The sequence below is a fragment of the Microtus oregoni genome, unplaced genomic scaffold, assembly GCF_018167655.1.
Source record: "Microtus oregoni isolate MIOR12 unplaced genomic scaffold, Mior012 000056F_ref0000123, whole genome shotgun sequence".
Lineage (NCBI taxonomy): Eukaryota > Metazoa > Chordata > Mammalia > Rodentia > Cricetidae > Microtus > Microtus oregoni.
Window position 1 is genome coordinate 3,499,500 of NW_024543832.1, and position 16,501 is coordinate 3,516,000.

The 16,501-nt window shown below is 46.0% G+C and overlaps 1 protein-coding gene across 1 annotated transcript in view; it reads left to right on the forward strand.

The window, feature by feature from the left end:
* The window catches only part of Vipr2 (vasoactive intestinal peptide receptor 2), an 80,403-nt gene that overhangs the window by 249 nt on the left and 63,653 nt on the right, over nucleotides 1-16,501 (forward strand). Inside the window, exon 2 of the mRNA XM_041638971.1 lies at nucleotides 1,993-2,092. Coding sequence (XP_041494905.1) covers nucleotides 1,993-2,092 — 100 coding nt within the window. The remainder of the gene's footprint in view (nucleotides 1-1,992; nucleotides 2,093-16,501) is intronic.

The window sequence follows — 16,501 nt, forward strand, 5'->3', positions numbered from 1 at the left end:
ACCGGACCCCAGGCGCCCTACTGAAGCCTTACCTAAACCTTGGCTTGCTGGACTCATTGGCACTTTTCCTATTCCCACCGCCGTCACGGGTTCGCCAGAAGTGGGGGCCCAGGTTCTCCTCAACTCCCGGGGACGATCTGGATTCTGGTCTTACTGTGCTCTTGGAGTTGGGGACATCCCTAGCACCCTGCAAGAAGAGTGGCCGCTTCCCCGGGCCACCTGCTCTGGCTTCGCTTCTGAGGGAAACTGTAGTTGCTCTGTGGTTAAATATTTCTCTTTCCATCTCCTGGTCCTTGTGTTTGTTTAGTATGTGACAAAGGGAACGTGGTATGACTAAGAAAGTTTCCTTTTGGAAATACTCTTTTTGTTTTCTCTAAGGAAGCCAGAGGAACCCCTGAACTGAGGTTTGCTACATGGGTAACACTGGTTTTATGTAGTTCTCCAGAACTCTACCCTTTATTTGAAAAAAAATATATAAGAAAGAGAAAAACGGGTGTGAACCTTATTCCTTGTTTTTCCTTCCCTGCACTGAGAACTGTGTCCCTATGAAAGGTATCCACACTTGGGCCTCCAGGCTGAGGGAGCCGACTAAGCATGTGCAGCAAGAGGGGAGGGATTGTTCAAGGAAATCCGTCTGTCATTGTTGATGAAAATTCAATTTTCTGGAGTGCATCTTCTCCACTCCCACAGACAGCTGAGGGTAGCTCCTTGAGGATGGTGGGGAAGCCTTGAGACTCCATCCACTCTAATCTCTCAGATGCCCCACGTTTTTCATGTTCTCTCTGCTCCAGGAATAGCAGGGATTGGGGTGCTTTTAGTACCTTAATTGATCATTTCATCAGTTCTGAAATTTAGATCCATGCGTTGCTGTTGCTTGGCTTCGGGGATCTCTATTTTCTGGTGGTTTTGTAGTAATGAGTTGGTTAAGACTAAGGCATCTCAGGTGGTCTTTACATAAAGTGAATGAATGTGGCAGAAAAACCCTACATTGCGTTTCATCCTTTGAGTCTGTGGGGAAATGGTATTCCTTGTTGAAATCCTAGCTTGTCTATATCAACAATAGTATAACTAAACGCCGATAGCCATACCCAGCTGAGGATGGTTTCTTTTCATTACTGTCTTATAAAAACAAGATTTTGTGAAGATGGAGAAACTGAGACATAGAGAGACAAACTAAAAGACCAAGTTCTGAGAGCAAGTGCTCCCTAAGCATCCCAGCTTAGGACACAGATGAGAGAAGCCTGTCTTCTGGGCTGAGAGCTCGTAATTCTCTCTTTACCCTCTTGTTGGTGGACAGCCTTGGAGTCTGCTTCTTCCATGTCTAAGGACCCTGGGAAAGCTTTACCAGAAACCTCCATGGCTCCTGGGATTGAATGAGTTTCTCGCAGCTCCACCTCTTTCTTCTAATCCCTTTCATTTTTAAAAGTAGATGCTTCACACCAAACCACAGTGATAACAAGGTCATCTTTACTCATAGGTTAAGTTTCCAATGTGTCCTGGAGCATGTGAAAATTCACTTAGGCTATTCTGACTATAGGGTGATCAAAGAGGGGCTCCTCGGGTGCACAGAGCAACTGTGCACCCACAGTCACTAAGAGTAAACTTGCTGTACTTCAGCAAACCACAGGCTGGGAAACGGGGGCTCTTCAGTTCTGAGAGAGTATGAATTTCTACAGCCCAATTGCTCTTAAATTAGTAGTAACAACATATACTGTAGAATGCCAATTTGTTGTTTTCCTACTCAGGAAAAGTATTCATATATATATATATATATATTTCAGAATTTTAGGTTTGTTTTTCAAAGTAAATAGTAAAGCTTTTTTTTAAAAAAAAAAAAAAAAAGAACCACACCGGGAAAATGAAAATGGCTACTTTAAAATGAATGCCAGCTCGAAAGAAATTTAGAACTGTGAGGTTTGGGGTCTTCTTGTAGATTTCTGCTTAACCCCTCTTGTATAATTTTTGATTATTCTATTTCTTTAACTTGAACAGGTGAGCAGCATCCATCCAGAATGTCGCTTTCATCTGGAAATACAGGAAGAAGAAACAAAATGTGTAGAGCTCCTGAACAGCCAGACAGAAAAGCAAAGAGGTGGGTTTCAGGAATAAGTCTGGGCTGCAGGCGGAAGATCCAGCTGTCTGTACTTCCCAGCATCCTCCCTAACTGGGAGGTTGGAGCTTACCTACACCTCAGAGACAGGTACACTTGCCACTGTTCTGGTGAGCCACAAGCAAAATTCCTGCAGCATTGTGTCAGTGTGGATTTCACCAAACCTTTTGAAAGAAAACCTCAGTTCTTAATACCAACAGTTTTTGTGGCTTGATGAGGCAGCAGTTACTATCGTAATGTTACAGCTCTGTCATGCTCCTCAAAGGCAGCTTTGGTTCCCAGGGAATCACAGCACATATCTGAATTCTTGGTTTTAAAATATTAATTATCCTTAATGTTGGTTCAACTGAGAATGATAGAAACTTGTCAGGAGCCAACAGGAAAATGGGATGTCAGATTTCTGAAGACACACCTGTTTTAAACACTGTGTGTTTGTCAAGTTTGTCCTCTGAGTGGAACAGAAAGTTTCTGGGACACCAGGCCTTTGATGTACACCCATTCCATGTTCACAGTCCAAAGTGGCTCTGGGTACAGCCCAGGTATCAGCACCACAACCTTTCGTCCTGGATCTCTCTACTCTAGAATCACCTGTACAACCTCTTCAAGAAAGAAATTTAAATCAAGGTGAGATTGTTACAGTAGCCCGGTGTTTGCTAGCAGGCCTAGTTCCTGGACTCCACTCTGAACCTCTTACTATGTTACAAAACACGGTTACAGTTATGTAACTAATGTGAAATTTCAATAAGTCCTTAAAAAGTGAGGGTAATTTTAATAGTGTATTTTATATTCATCTAAATGTATCATTTGATTTTAAATAATTAGATATTTTAGCTTCTACATTCTTTCTTTAAGTATTATAACATAGTGCATTTTTTAATGTTATTAGCACCTCATCTTTTCACTGGGGCACTTTTCAAACCAGTGACTCCCACACTAGTCAGAAAGACAAAAAATATCCACCTTTCCCCTGCCTACCTTAGACCCCTGTTACCTCACTTGAAAGTTAAGGCTCTGGACTTCCTTTAAAGACCTGTAATTTACAGCACACATGTGGTTCTGAAGGCCACATCCCCAAAATTATCCAGTTGACCTCAGTCCATAGATGCAAATATAGACAAATATACAGTCAGTTCCACTGCCCCCAGGAAGGGCTAGCACTAAGGAACTGACTTTAGGTGAGACAAAGGGGTCAGCTTTGTGGCCACTGAGGCTGGCTCTGTTCAGTACAAATTCAGAGTTCAGGAAAATAGTCCTATGGCAAAGCTCACACTCACACACATACACACACACACACACACACACACACACACACATGCAAAACAGCAACAATGATAACAAGAAGAAGAAGAAGAAGAAGAAGAAGAAGAAGAAGAAGAAGAAGAAGAAGAGGAGGAGGAGGAGGAGGAGGAGGAGGAGAAGAGGAGGAGGAGAAGGAGGAGGAGGAGGAGGAGGAGGAGGAGGAGGAGGAGGAGAAGAAGAAGAAGAAGAAGAAGAAGAAGAAGAAGAAGAAGAAGAAGAAGAAGAAGAAGACGAGGGAGATAAGATCAGATCTGAAGCTGGTAAGATAGACGAGTAGTTAAGAGCACTTTCTGTGTTCCCACCATCCATGGCACCACAAACATTGGTAACTCCAGTTCCAAGGGATCCAGTGTCCTCTTTGGAACTTCATAGGTTTCTGCATACATGCAGGCAAACACTAATACACGTAAAATAGAAACCAATCTTTTTTAAAAGAGTAAAATTAAAATAAGACTTTCATGGGAGCTGGGCAGACCTCTGTGGCTGGAGATGACATGAGATGTTGGAACTCCTAGACTGGACAGCCCCTGAGACAAGCTTCCTGGGTTGTCCCCAGAGGGCAACCTGTATGAACAGCCTAGCTGGAGTCTGTGAAAACTGCTCGGCTTTCCTTGGTGCTTGGCTGGCATGACCAGGGAGAACAAGTCTGTAGGATTCCTCCCTTGTTTGGTGTATAGAAAAACGTCAAGGGTTTTCTTGCAAAAACAGATGCCTACTTGGACATTTTATATTGAGGGCTTCTATTTTCATTATTAGCTTACAGAAAAAATATCTGTGTATCTGATTTATCCACCTTTCTATTTTGCAAAACCTTCTTGGTCATTGGCCAGCCACCTGCAGGAAAGCAGAGCTGACCGTCAGCCCAGCCACTCTGCAGCTTTCAGAAGAGACAGCCTGCGTCCCCAGTTCTGTGTCTACTCTCTGAAATATGCAGGGTTTCAATGCCAAGAATATAAATAGCAGTAGGTTACCAGGATGAAGATGCTGTGGGCAATGGGAGCCAGAGGCTGTGTGGAGCCAGAGCTGAGGGGGCACTTCTGGTGGGATGAGGCCTCAGGATGTAGCCTCATGAAGTCAGAAGTGACACTGCTAAGTTCCTCACATCTGTGAGAGCTGCTTTCATACTCCGTAGCAGTGTGGCATTGGTATAAAAGAACATCAGGAGTTAGGAATAAAGCACTTCAATGCTAGCAAAATAATTTCCCACAGTCCTGAAACGGCACTCTTCCATTTTACTATATGATGAATAAGAAAACAGAACAAAAGGGTGTAACAAATCCCTACGAAACTTGTCCATCCTAAAACAGATTGTACTGAGGATTCGGAAAGCTGTGGGGTTATTTGGAGTTCTATATTCCAATTTTGATTAATTGCTAAGACAAATTTAATCTTGACAGTATGTGGATATGGGGCCTAAGTTCACGGATGGTTGAGAATGGAGGAATGTCCTCCAGGAAGTCAGTATAAGAACCCACATCACCTCATATCTACATCTGTGGTCATCTAGGGCTTAACAGAACAAAAGTTAGACTACATGCCTTGGGAACCCCATTCTTGCAATTTTTAGGTGATGTTCGCCAAAGAAATTGTGATGGTTACAGTCAGCTTAGAACCAGGTCAAGGAAGGTGCTGTGCAGTGGGCCTTGGTTTGTTTTAAACATGGAGTATTGGACTTGTGGGAGGAACTGTGTGGGTCTTGAGATTATTTCCTGTTGGCAAGCTGACTGACAGTAGCCAGCCACAGCTTCATGATAATAGCAGATGTCGGGCCAGCGACAGATGTTTCTGCTCCTCCCACAGTGTACAAGGGTTCCTACATGCCTCTGAAGCCTCTCAGAGCCAAGGCCTATGCATCTGGGTCATAGCCCCACCCTAGGAATCCCCAGCATCCACAGTCGGTCATTAAATCCCAGACAGTTGAGCATCCAAAGGGACAGTGTTTTATTTATTTATTTTTATTTTTATTTTTTTTTTTTTTTGGTTTTTCGAGACAGGGTTTCTCTGTGGTTTTGGAGCCTGTCCTAGAACTAGCTCTTGTAGACCAGGCTGGTCTCGAACTCACAGAGATCCGCCTGCCTCTGCCTCCCGAGTGCTGGGATTAAAGGCGTGCACCACCACCGCCCAGCAGGGACAGTGTTTTAATTGCCACTCTGCTCAGAGAAATACATTCTCTGGTGCCCAATGCTGTTTGTGTCTGACATCCTCAGAAAGAAGTGGACATGAGCAGGCAGTGTCTCCTCAGAAGGTGCCCATGGAGGGGCTAAGCAGCTCACACAGGAGAACCCTCAACAAATTGAGACACCTTTTTATTATCCAGGCATGGTGTGTGATGACCACAGGACTGATCATTAGTCCTTCTACCCTATTGTTCTTTAGAGAGAAAGAGAGCCTATCTGTGTCCTGGTATATCCACCAAATTTTACACCGTGCCTTTAAAAATATTTCAACTAGCTTTTGCTGAAGGAATCGGTGAACATTTTTACAATAGAAATGAGTGTTAGCAACTAATGACTATGTACACAGAATGGTACTGTTAAAGTGTGTACATGTTAAAATATGAGAAGCGTGTCCATACCCATTCTCCCTTGCCCCGTGAGACTGACAGTGCCTGTGCACAGTGCCCTCGAAAGCCAGCCGTGCTTGCTTTGCTCTGCGTTTTGATCTTCTCTCTCTCTTTTAGTCTGGACACTGTGTCGGCTTCACATTCGCCTTCAAATTTATAGAATATCTAGTGTGTTACTTTTGTCCTTTCTATTGACTGAACTTTTTGAAGAATGACAAAGTTTTGCTATTAGAAATGGTACCCTGATGTTCTTAGGAATAAAACATCTCACTGCATTTGACTAACCTCAGCTCACTAATCTCATGACCCAGTAAATAGCAAGGCCCACCGATGTGGTGCAGCTCTTCTTGGTCAGTGAGGATTGAACCATGAGGAGAAAACTTGAACCAAGAGGAAAACCAAACTGTGCAGTTCGACCAGGTGCTGAGGTCCAGGAAGGGCATGTCACAAGTCTATCACAGTGGATAGGGACTGCAGGGCCCCAGTGATGCTGTTCAGAAGGGGGCAGGGGGTGCCCACTCCTATGGTACCTGAGACTTTCTCTGCTTGGTCATAGAGGAGGGGTCCTGGGCTTGCTGCCAGAAGCCCAAGACATCTGGGTAAGGACAGTGAGTTCAGGAAGAAGGGTTTTCTAGGCCCTAGACATCTCCTGCCTCTGTACCCATTGGTTGTTAGAGACAGAGCAGCATTTTCTAGAAGGACATTGCCTCATTCTTCAGTGTCTGCTCAAAGACAGGAGTGCCACTTGACCTCCAAGTCCATTCCCTCCCAGACTCGAAGTCCTGTTTGGTTCCTTCACCTGTGTATTCAGCCAAAGCTGCCTCTCAGATGAGGATTTCTGCCAGGTCACTACCCCCTGCTGCTGAAGTTAGTGTTTTCTTTTCCTGGACTATGTTGGCTTCTGAGGTTCCAGGCAGTGCCCTGTGTTTTTCTCTCTAAGGTCTAGATCTGGCTTACTTTTCCATGTTGCTTCTTCCATTATGCCCCTTACATAAACCTCTTTCCAACGTCTCTGGGCCTGCATTAAGACTCCTGGGCAGGGGAGTAGCTGGGGCTTTTCTAGGTGAGAGGTGTCACTAGAGAGACACCACATGGGATGACACAGACAATCCCCACAGTCTGTGCCTCTCAGATACAGAAGGGTGTGCTGCCCAACCTTACCTGAGTGGCCTGCTTTCTGGAGGATGGAAATTGCTTGGAGAAGACCCGAGAGCAGCAGTAGACCACACATCGTGGATAAGAATGCAATGCATGCCTGCCATGAAGTTGTGCTGTGCCCCGTGGGAACACTCTAGGAGGTTAATCTGTCATTTAAAACACTCTGGGAAGATAAAAGTATGCACACATGGTTTTCCTGCACCAAAATGTACGGAGAGTTCCAAGGAAGGAGAGGAGGAATTCTACCTGGGGCTTAGGCACTGGCATGAGAGACTTGTGTCAGGCTGAACTCAGATGCAAGGAGTAAGAGGGGGTGGTAGCATCAGGCTAGGAGCATAAGCATAGATGGGGAGAGAGCAGAATGGTTTTGTAGCCCTGAGGGTGGAGATCCACTGAGGGCTTTGGAGAAACAGCGTCTCAGGCTGAGCTATATTTTAGGAAGGCCAGGGCATCCTTGAAAATGAAGAAACATGACAAGCATTCCAGAGGAGAGATGAAAATGTTTCCTGTGGGAACTGGTGGGCAAAAGTAACTCCCCAAAGCCATTTCTACAGATCGGGAAGCTAGAGGCCAAACTCTAAGGAGACAAGAACAGAAAGGCCTGCTGTCTGGAATGTGCAGTGCCACCCGAAGGATGTTCCATGGAAGAAGGCTGCTTCAAGTTCAGGGAAATCTCCTTTTGTGGGAATGTCTAAGCCTGTTCCTGTGCAGGAGCACTGCTGGAGGAAGAGGTGGAGGAGATCCAGCAGGGGCCATGCCCAGCAGGAGGCAGCAGGAAGTGATAGTACTCAGACTCTGCCCTAGGCAAAGAGGGGTGGGAGTAAGCTGGAAAGGGAAGGTTCCAGCTGCAGGGCCCCAGTCATCTCTGGAGCATGCCAGTCCTTCATGACAGAGGCCAGAGCAGAACTACTGAAGTCTCAGAACTAGCCTTGAGGAGTGGGGTCTGTCCCAGACAGATAGGATGGGGTCACTGACTGCCAGCCTTCCAGGGCCTAGGCACCCTGGAAAGCAGAGTCCTTTGGTTCTACATTGGTACCACTCTGTCCTGGCTACAGCTGAATGGTGGCTTGGCATTAGCGTCCATGAGGGGTTGGATTCACAACTGCCTGGAGTATCCAGCACTTTGGTCTCCTTGCCTGGGTCAGTTCCAGCTTAGATGTGTTAGGCCCTACTAGTAGATATACTGGGATGGTCCTGCTCGTAAATCTGAGGGAGATTATCTTGCTATCCCCTGGCAGGATTTCCCATGCCATTGATGTAGCCTCCAGATGGGTTCTGCTGCTATGCAAAACGTCTCCCGACTCTGCCCAGCCTTAAACTCCCTTAGGTAATAGCAGGCCCTGGGCCACAGCCAACTTTGGAGAAAAGCTTCTGGAGAATTTTATGTGGGAGCAGATTATGCCCTCAGCATAATTTAGCTTAGCAGCTTGGGTTGTTTCTGGTCTGAATCATGGTACAAACTTAGTTCAAGTTCCAGAACCTGGTCCCCACCTTTGGAACCCATCTGAACCCCAGAATAAAGCTGCTGCTTTAGATTCAGAAGCCTGATGTGACTCCTCAGTTATTCAGGCAGTGTCCTGGAAATGATGTTTCCAGTCCTTGGTTGGTCGCTAATCCTCTACCCTAGAGGTTGGGAATGAGATTCTGGCCACACCCTGGTTAGAATCTGAGCATTTTACCTGGTTTCTGCACAGAACCCATGTGGCACTCCAAACACATGGATCCTGGCTTTTCAGTCCTGACCTGATTGGGTCATTTCTCTTATACTGAGAGTGGTCCCATTTACCAGCACGCCCCAGACGAAGCCTCTGCTACCCTTTCTTGCATGGAAGAACTTGTCAAGAAGCTCCTGGGAGACACAGTGTGGCACCAAGCACAGCAAACTCTTTTGAAAGTCTGATGTATAAGCAGCATATCCACAACTCATCTGAAAGCTACAGTCAGATAGGAGCCATGTGCTGGCTAGCATCTGTCTCAGTGGATGCTCAGGCTCCTGACAGACCCTAAGCCTGTCCCATTAATAATCTTTTGAATAGCCCCAGTGTATGATCATCTGTAGCCACATTAACAGTCTCCTGAGAGGAGCATACATTCTAAAGAGCACTTCGTTCATGGGTCTTGACAGGCTATTGCCTTGGGTATTTCCCTCAAAAGATTTCTTTGCTGTGCTTCTCTCCCAGTTCAGTTACTGTCATTATTCCTAATTGCGGCTTTCCTAAAATGGCATTTGGCAACATACCTAGATGAGCTAATGCATGGATGGAGTACTGATCTCACTGGCAATATTTTAAGAACAAATGAAACACCCTTAGAACAAAAGAAAAGGATGGAGGTCTCCCTTGCAGGACTCCTATAACCGTGCTCTACCCTCAAAGTAGCTAACTGGGACTCTCGAGCACTCAGAAGAATTGTTAGTTAGCCACTTGAGCAGCCAGCATCTACAGAGAAAGCCAGCACAGTGCATTCACATTCTTAGGCACTGTGAAATCCGGACCCAGGTGGTCCACATCCTGCTTCCTGTGTAGATTTATTTATTGCTCTGGAGCCTTGTGTACAGTGAACATTAAGACAGAAAGCCTTGGTTACAAACTGCCTGTATGGACCTTGTGAACAAGCATAGTCAGCCTGGATAGGGCACCAACAGGCGAAAGAAGCCATTCCACTGAAGTCCAGCTTGACGATCCAGTAAGTTTATTAGGATTCGTTATGGAGTATGAGTAAAACAGCAACACTGGAATTCCCTGTACAGTTTTCAGGTAGCAACACCAAGAAATTGCTTACTGCTTATATCACTACGGGAAGGGACCCCATAAGTCTCTCCTTCACATAGGAGTGTTCAAACTCGGAGAAAAGTTTGCCCAGCAGTTTGGCAGCTTGGGAAGCAGCTGTTCAGAGACCATCCACATCTGAAACCATGCTGCTTGTTCAGGAGCTAATGCATTGCTCTGCATGGTCAGTTCAGGTGGAGGCACAGGTATCCCACTAACACTAGGCACCCCAAAGTGGTATTATTTAAGATTTCTGAGCTTCAGGCCAAGTGAAGTAATGATGAAAACATTGCTAAATGTCTGTGGGTCACACCTCAGTTGAGCCTGCAAGGCTCCAGGAGATGTAACAAGGCCGAGGGTAAATATTCCACACAGTTAGGATTTGGCCTCTACACTGTCAGCAGCCTGAGGGGTAGGCTAGCCTAGGCCAACCCTGTGGGCTTTGGGTCTGAGCAGTCAAGGGAGGAAGCAGCCATCCTGATTCTGCACAGCAGCCTGAGGGGTAGGCTAGCCTAGAGCAACCCTGTGGGCTTTGGGTCTGAGCAGTCAAGGGAGGAAGCAGCCATCCTGATTATGCATTGCTCCTCTTCACCAGGGCTCCTTCGGAAGACCACTGAGAATTTACTTTTTGTGTGCACAGTGCAGAGAAACGAGCACCCTCCTTAACAAGACAGCATAGTGTCTTTGTGAGGCCAACAAGCAGGAGTCCGAGACAATTCAGGTCAAAATAGATTGGCATAGTTCAGATAAGGACAAAACACTTGTGAAAATTATCTTTCCCAATTCAATTTCCAATTCCATCCTGCTCTGTGTCTCTTAAGTTGATGACAAGCATAGAGGATCGGTAGGTTTGATGGCAAAAATGATGATTAGTTTTCCCGAAACTCTGCTGCTTTGAAATTGTAACCTCCTTGCTCAACGGGCACTGGGGAAAAGACAAAGGGCTACACAAGTGCACCTTGCACATGTGAGCGCCAGGAAGGTGTCCCTTGCACAGCTGTGCCTAACATAGGTGGACCTTGGACAGGTGTGTCTGCACAAGGGACCCCAGTAAATATCCTGCACAAGTGAGCTCTCAAGAAGGGGTGTCCTGGGCAGGTGTGCCCTGGGCAGATGTGCCTTGCACAGAATCACTCTGGAAAGATGTCCCCCACCCCCGCACAGATGAGCCCTAAATCAGTGTACTACACACCATTGAGCTCCAGGAAGGTGAACCATAGAACAGGTATACCATACACAAAGAGCCCTAAGAAGATATGCCCTGCACAAGAGCAAACATGAACATTGGTGGATGTGTTAGTATGCAGGAGCAAACATGAACATTGGTGGATGTGTTAGTATGGGCTCTGTTCCTGGGTTGTCTTACCGACAGGGCCTCAGAAGCAGTCAGCATTATCTGTTTTAGTATCTATTAATGGTTTGTACCTGAATTTGCTATTTGTAGGAGAATTATATTGATTCTCTACATACTCTTTGTTGATTATGCTGATATTCTTTACATATTCTACTAGTGTTCTCAAAATTATTCTTCAACTAGGAAAGAACTGCAATTCCTTTTAAAAGGCATTCGTTTTATCCCTCTTCTTTATTTAATTACTATATTTCCTATCAATTATTTCATAAACATAATGGATACTAAGGACTTGAAAATGGGGATTTAATTGTTAAAATCAGACTCTGGAATATCATGCTGCCAATGAAAATAACCATATTCTACACACATAACATGACAAATGTGAAAACCTGCTTACATGGGAAGACAATAAATGATATTCTTCCTTGTAAAACAAAGTCCTATGACCTCTTTCCATGTACGTATTGTGAGATTGTGGTGATGAGTGGACCCATGGAGGACCTAAGGTAAAGGCCCTAAGGGACAGACCCCTGAGCAAGACTTAGGTCTGAGATTTCCCTCTGCACCCCTGGCTACAGTTTATGAGTAGGTGCTGCTTGTGGAATGCTGTGTCCTCCCTTATCTGGGTAGTATGGTACAGGGAAGAAACATCAGGAGTAGGGAGGGTTGGAGATGACAGCTGGATCTTGGGTACTTGGTGAGAGAAGAAAGCTATCTGGAAGCTTGCTTATGTGTTTCTCAAGGTTAAGCTGCCCCAGCAAGATGGCCTGCAGGGCCATTGCAGCATTCAGTCCGTGGATAACACGGAGGCAGCTCCAGTGAGGGGGTTTCTGAGCAGGCTAATGCTAGGCTGCAGCATAGAGTAGCCACTGGGGCTGTTGGCTCAGCCACTGTACAGCTGTATCATATGTAAAATGGGGGGTCCCTTTGATGCTTTACTGGAGGCATGAGTCTGAAGGACTTACAGGGTACTCTCAAGAGGAGATGCTCTGCTCCTGGCTCTCCTCCTGGGATCACATCCATAGAATCCAAGAGGAACTCTAATTCTGTGTCCTGCCAGATGGCTGTTCTGGCCACAGCAAATTCTGTGCAAGGAATGGCCAGGGTACAAGAAGTACTTTGTCTGGTTCCTCCTGAGGTAAGACAAAAGAAAAAAAAACACTTTCTATAATAAAAATTTGACCTTATCTCATGTCTCCATCAAGAGCTGGTTGAGCTGAGCTGCCATGACAGAGGCCCTCACCACTTTCCTTCCTATTAGTAAGTTGCAATGACTTTTTGATCTCTCTCTCTCTTCTGCACCCTTCTCATCTTCTCACAGTAAAGCACTTGTGCACTCACAGCCCCACTGCTCAGATGGGACAGGCGCCCAAGGGAGAAGGCTGGGTGAGGTGCCCCCCCCCCCCCCGGCCCCACTGCTCAGATGGGACAGGCGCCCAAGGGAGAAGGCTGGGTAAGGTGCCCCCCCCCCCCAAGCCTCACTGCTCAGATGGGACACGTGCCCAAGGGACAATGCTGAGGTGAGCCCCCCCCCAGCCTCACTGCTCAGATGGGATACATGCCCAAGGGACAATGCTGAGGTGAGGTGCACCACCCCCACCCCCCGGCCCCATCTGCTACATCAGCATGTTTCCTAACCTCATTTCCAAGACTTTTGTGGCCTGCTTTAGACTTCACATTCGCCTCCCAGAGCAGGAAAATGGCATCCAGGGGTGTTTCTGCTGCTGCTAGGCAGTAGAGAAACCTCTGGATATCATCTTCAAGAGGACTTCTGACAGCTTGTGTGGACAGCTATGTAGGAAGTGCAAAGAATGGTCCATGAAGACTCGGGGACAGGAATAGAAGGTTTCTAAGTATCCAATCGCAGGGGCTGGTCAGGAGGTCTTTGGACATTGTCAGAATAGGAGCGTTCACTCCTCAGCCCTTGCAATTGTTGCAAGATGACAAGAGACTGACAGGACTGTACAAACTGAGTTCATCGTGAGCACTGTCAGGGCAAGCCTGCTCCGCCTCTTTTCCCCAAGAAGTTTTGCTTCTGTGATTTCAAACTTAGGAATTTTTGAATGTTGGAAGAAAGATGTCCCTCCATGCTGCTGTCCTGTCAGAAGCACTACCCAAATTAGCTAGTGTCATCTTTGACTGCACACAGTGGACACAACCAAGGAGGAAGGGTCCAAGGAGCCTCTCTAAGCCATACAGCTCTCACATAACTCCATTGGGGTGAGGTCAGCCCTTCCAGGGCAATCCATTCAGGGGGAATAATACCTAGGCACATCAGGCCATACCCACAGCCCAGCATGAGTGTGGTCAAGCCCAGGTTGCCATGGACAGAACCCACAGTAACTGCTGGGCTTGCAGAACCTGCCCCTAACCTCACTGAGCAGGAAAATAGACTGAAGGAAGTGAAGCTGAAGCTCATGCCTCTATAAAACTAATAAAAATCCCTTGGGAAGATATAACGGGAGTTAAGAGAATGTCAGAAGACCTAGTGACTTAGTACCCCCAGCTTTGTAGGCCCCCCAAATGCTAGTATAGTCGATCTCCCAAGTGGATGTCTAGGAAAACTACAAAGGAAGAACCAGATCAATAAACCCAGCCAGCCGAAGCCCAAAGGAAAGCATCACTCAGTGTCCTAGGTGTCTGATCATATTTAAGGTGTTTGACTGGTGAGCCCTGCTCTAACCAGGCTCAGCTCACGAGACCATTAGCTTCACCCTGGAGTAGTCCAGACTTAGGTTTCCACAAGACTCAATACCATGAGGAGCCCAGTTTACCACACTGAACGTGCAAATCAGAAAAAAAGGAACCACTCCCTCTTTTATTTTATTTTTTTTTTTAAATAATTTTTTTTTATTAAGAAAAGAAGAAAAAAAAAACATAAACAAAAAACAAGTTTCCACCTCCTCCCAGCCTCCCATTTCCCTCCCCCTCCTCCCACCCTTCTCCCCCTCCTCCCACCCTTCTACCCCTCCCCCCACTCCTCTCCCCCTCCCTCTCCAGTCCACAGAGCAGTCCAGGTTCCCTGCCCTGTGGTAAGTCCTAGGTCCTCCCCCCTCCGTCCATATCTAGGAAGGTGAACATCCAAACTGGCTAGGCTTCCACAAAGCCAGCACATTAAGTAGGATCAAAACCCCGTGCCATTGTCCTTGGCGTCTCATCAGCCCTCATTGTTCGCCATGTTCAGAGAGTCCGGTTTTATCCCATGCTTTTTCGGTCACAGTCCAGCTGGCCTTGGTGAGCTCCCAGTAGATCAGCTCCACTGTCTCAGTGGGTGGGTGCACGCCTCGTGGTCCCGACTTCTTTGCTCATGTTCTCCCTCCTTCTGCTCCTCATTGGGACCTTGGGAGCTCAGTCCAGTGCTCCAGTGTGGGTCTGTCTCTGTCTCCATCCATCACCAGATGAAGGTTCTATGATGATATGCAAGATATTCGTCAGTATTGCTCTCGGATAGGGTCATTTCAGGTTCCCAATCCTCAGCTACCCAAGGAACTAACTGGGAACCTCATGTTGGGCACTTGGGAGCCCCTCTAGGGTCAAATCTCTTGCTCACCCTAAAGTGGTTCCCTTAACTAAGAATTGAGGTTCCGTGCTCCCCTATCCACCTTTCCTTTATCCCAATTCTCCTGATTCCCCAAATCCCCCCTCCTTCCCTTCTACCTTTTCTCTCCCCATCTCCCCTTACCCCCATCCCACCCCACCCCCAAGATCCTAATTTTCTCCCCGGCAATTGGGTCTACTTCCCTTAGCCAAGAGGATAACTATATGTTTTTCCTTGGGTTCACCTTCTTACTTAGCTTCTTTAGGTTCACCTATTGTAGACTCCGTGGCGCTAATTTATGGCTAGAAACCAATTATGAGCGAGTACATCCCATGTTCATCTTTTTGGGTCTGGGACACCTCACTCAGGATAGTGTTTTCTATTTCCATCCATTTGCCTGCAAAATTCGAGAAGTCATTGTTTTTTACCGCAGCGTAGTACTCTAGCGTGTATATATTCCATACTTTCTTCATCCATTCTTCCATTGAAGGGCATCTAGGTTGTTTCCAGGTTCTGGCTATTACAAATAATACAGCTATGAACATAGTTGAACAAATGCTTTTGTCATATGATAGAGCATCTCTTGGGTATATTCCCAGGAGTGGTATTGCTGGGTCCAGGGGTAAGTTGATCCCGAATTTCCTGAGAAACCGAAACACTGACTTCCACAGTGGTTGCACAAGATGGCATTCCCACCAGCAATGGATGAGGGTACCCGTTCCTCCACAGCCTCTCCAGCAAAGGTTATCCTTGGTGTTTTTGACTTTAGCCATTCTGACAGGTGTAAGATGATATCTCAAAGTTGTTTTGATTTGCATTTCCCTGATTGCTAAGGAAGTTGAGCACGACTTTAAGTGTCTTTTGGCCATTTGAACTTCCTCTGCTGAGAATTCTCTGTTCAGTTCAGTGCCCCATTTTTTAATTGGGTTAATTAGCATTTTAAAGTCTAGTTTCTTGAGTTCCTTATATATTTTGGAGATCAGACCTTTGTCTGTTGTGGGGTTGGTGAAGATCTTCTCCCAATCAGTAGGTTGCCTTTGTGTCTTATTGACTATGTCCTTTGCTTTACAGAAGCTTCTCAGTTTAAGTAGGTCCCAATTATTCAATGTTGCCCTTAATGTCTGTGCTTCTGGGGTTATACATAGGAAGCGATCTCCTGTGCCCAGCTCCTGTAGGGTACTTCCCACTTTCTCTTCTATCAGGTTCAGTGTGTTCGGGCTGATATTGAGGTCTTTAATCCATTTGGACTTGAGTTTTGTGCACGGTGATAGATAAGGGTCTATTTTCATTCTTCTACAAGATGACATCCAGTTGTGCCAGCACCATTTGTTGAAGATGCTTTCTTTCTTCCATTTTATACTTTTAGCTCCTTTATCGAAAATCAGGTGTTCATAGGTTTGTGGGATAAAATCCGGGTCTTCTATACGATTCCATTGGTCGACTTCTCTGTTTTTATGCCAGTACCACACTGTTTTCATTACTGTAGCTCTGTAATAGAGTTTGAAGTCAGGGATGGTAATGCCTCCAGAAGATCCTTTATTGTATAGGATTGTTTTGGCTATCCTGGGTTTTTTGTTTTTCCATATAAAGTTGATTATTGTCCTCTCCAGATCTGTGAAGAATTTTGATGGGATCTTGATGGGGATTGCATTGAATCTATAAATAGCCTTTGGTAGAATTGCCATTTTTACTATGTTGATCCTACCAATCC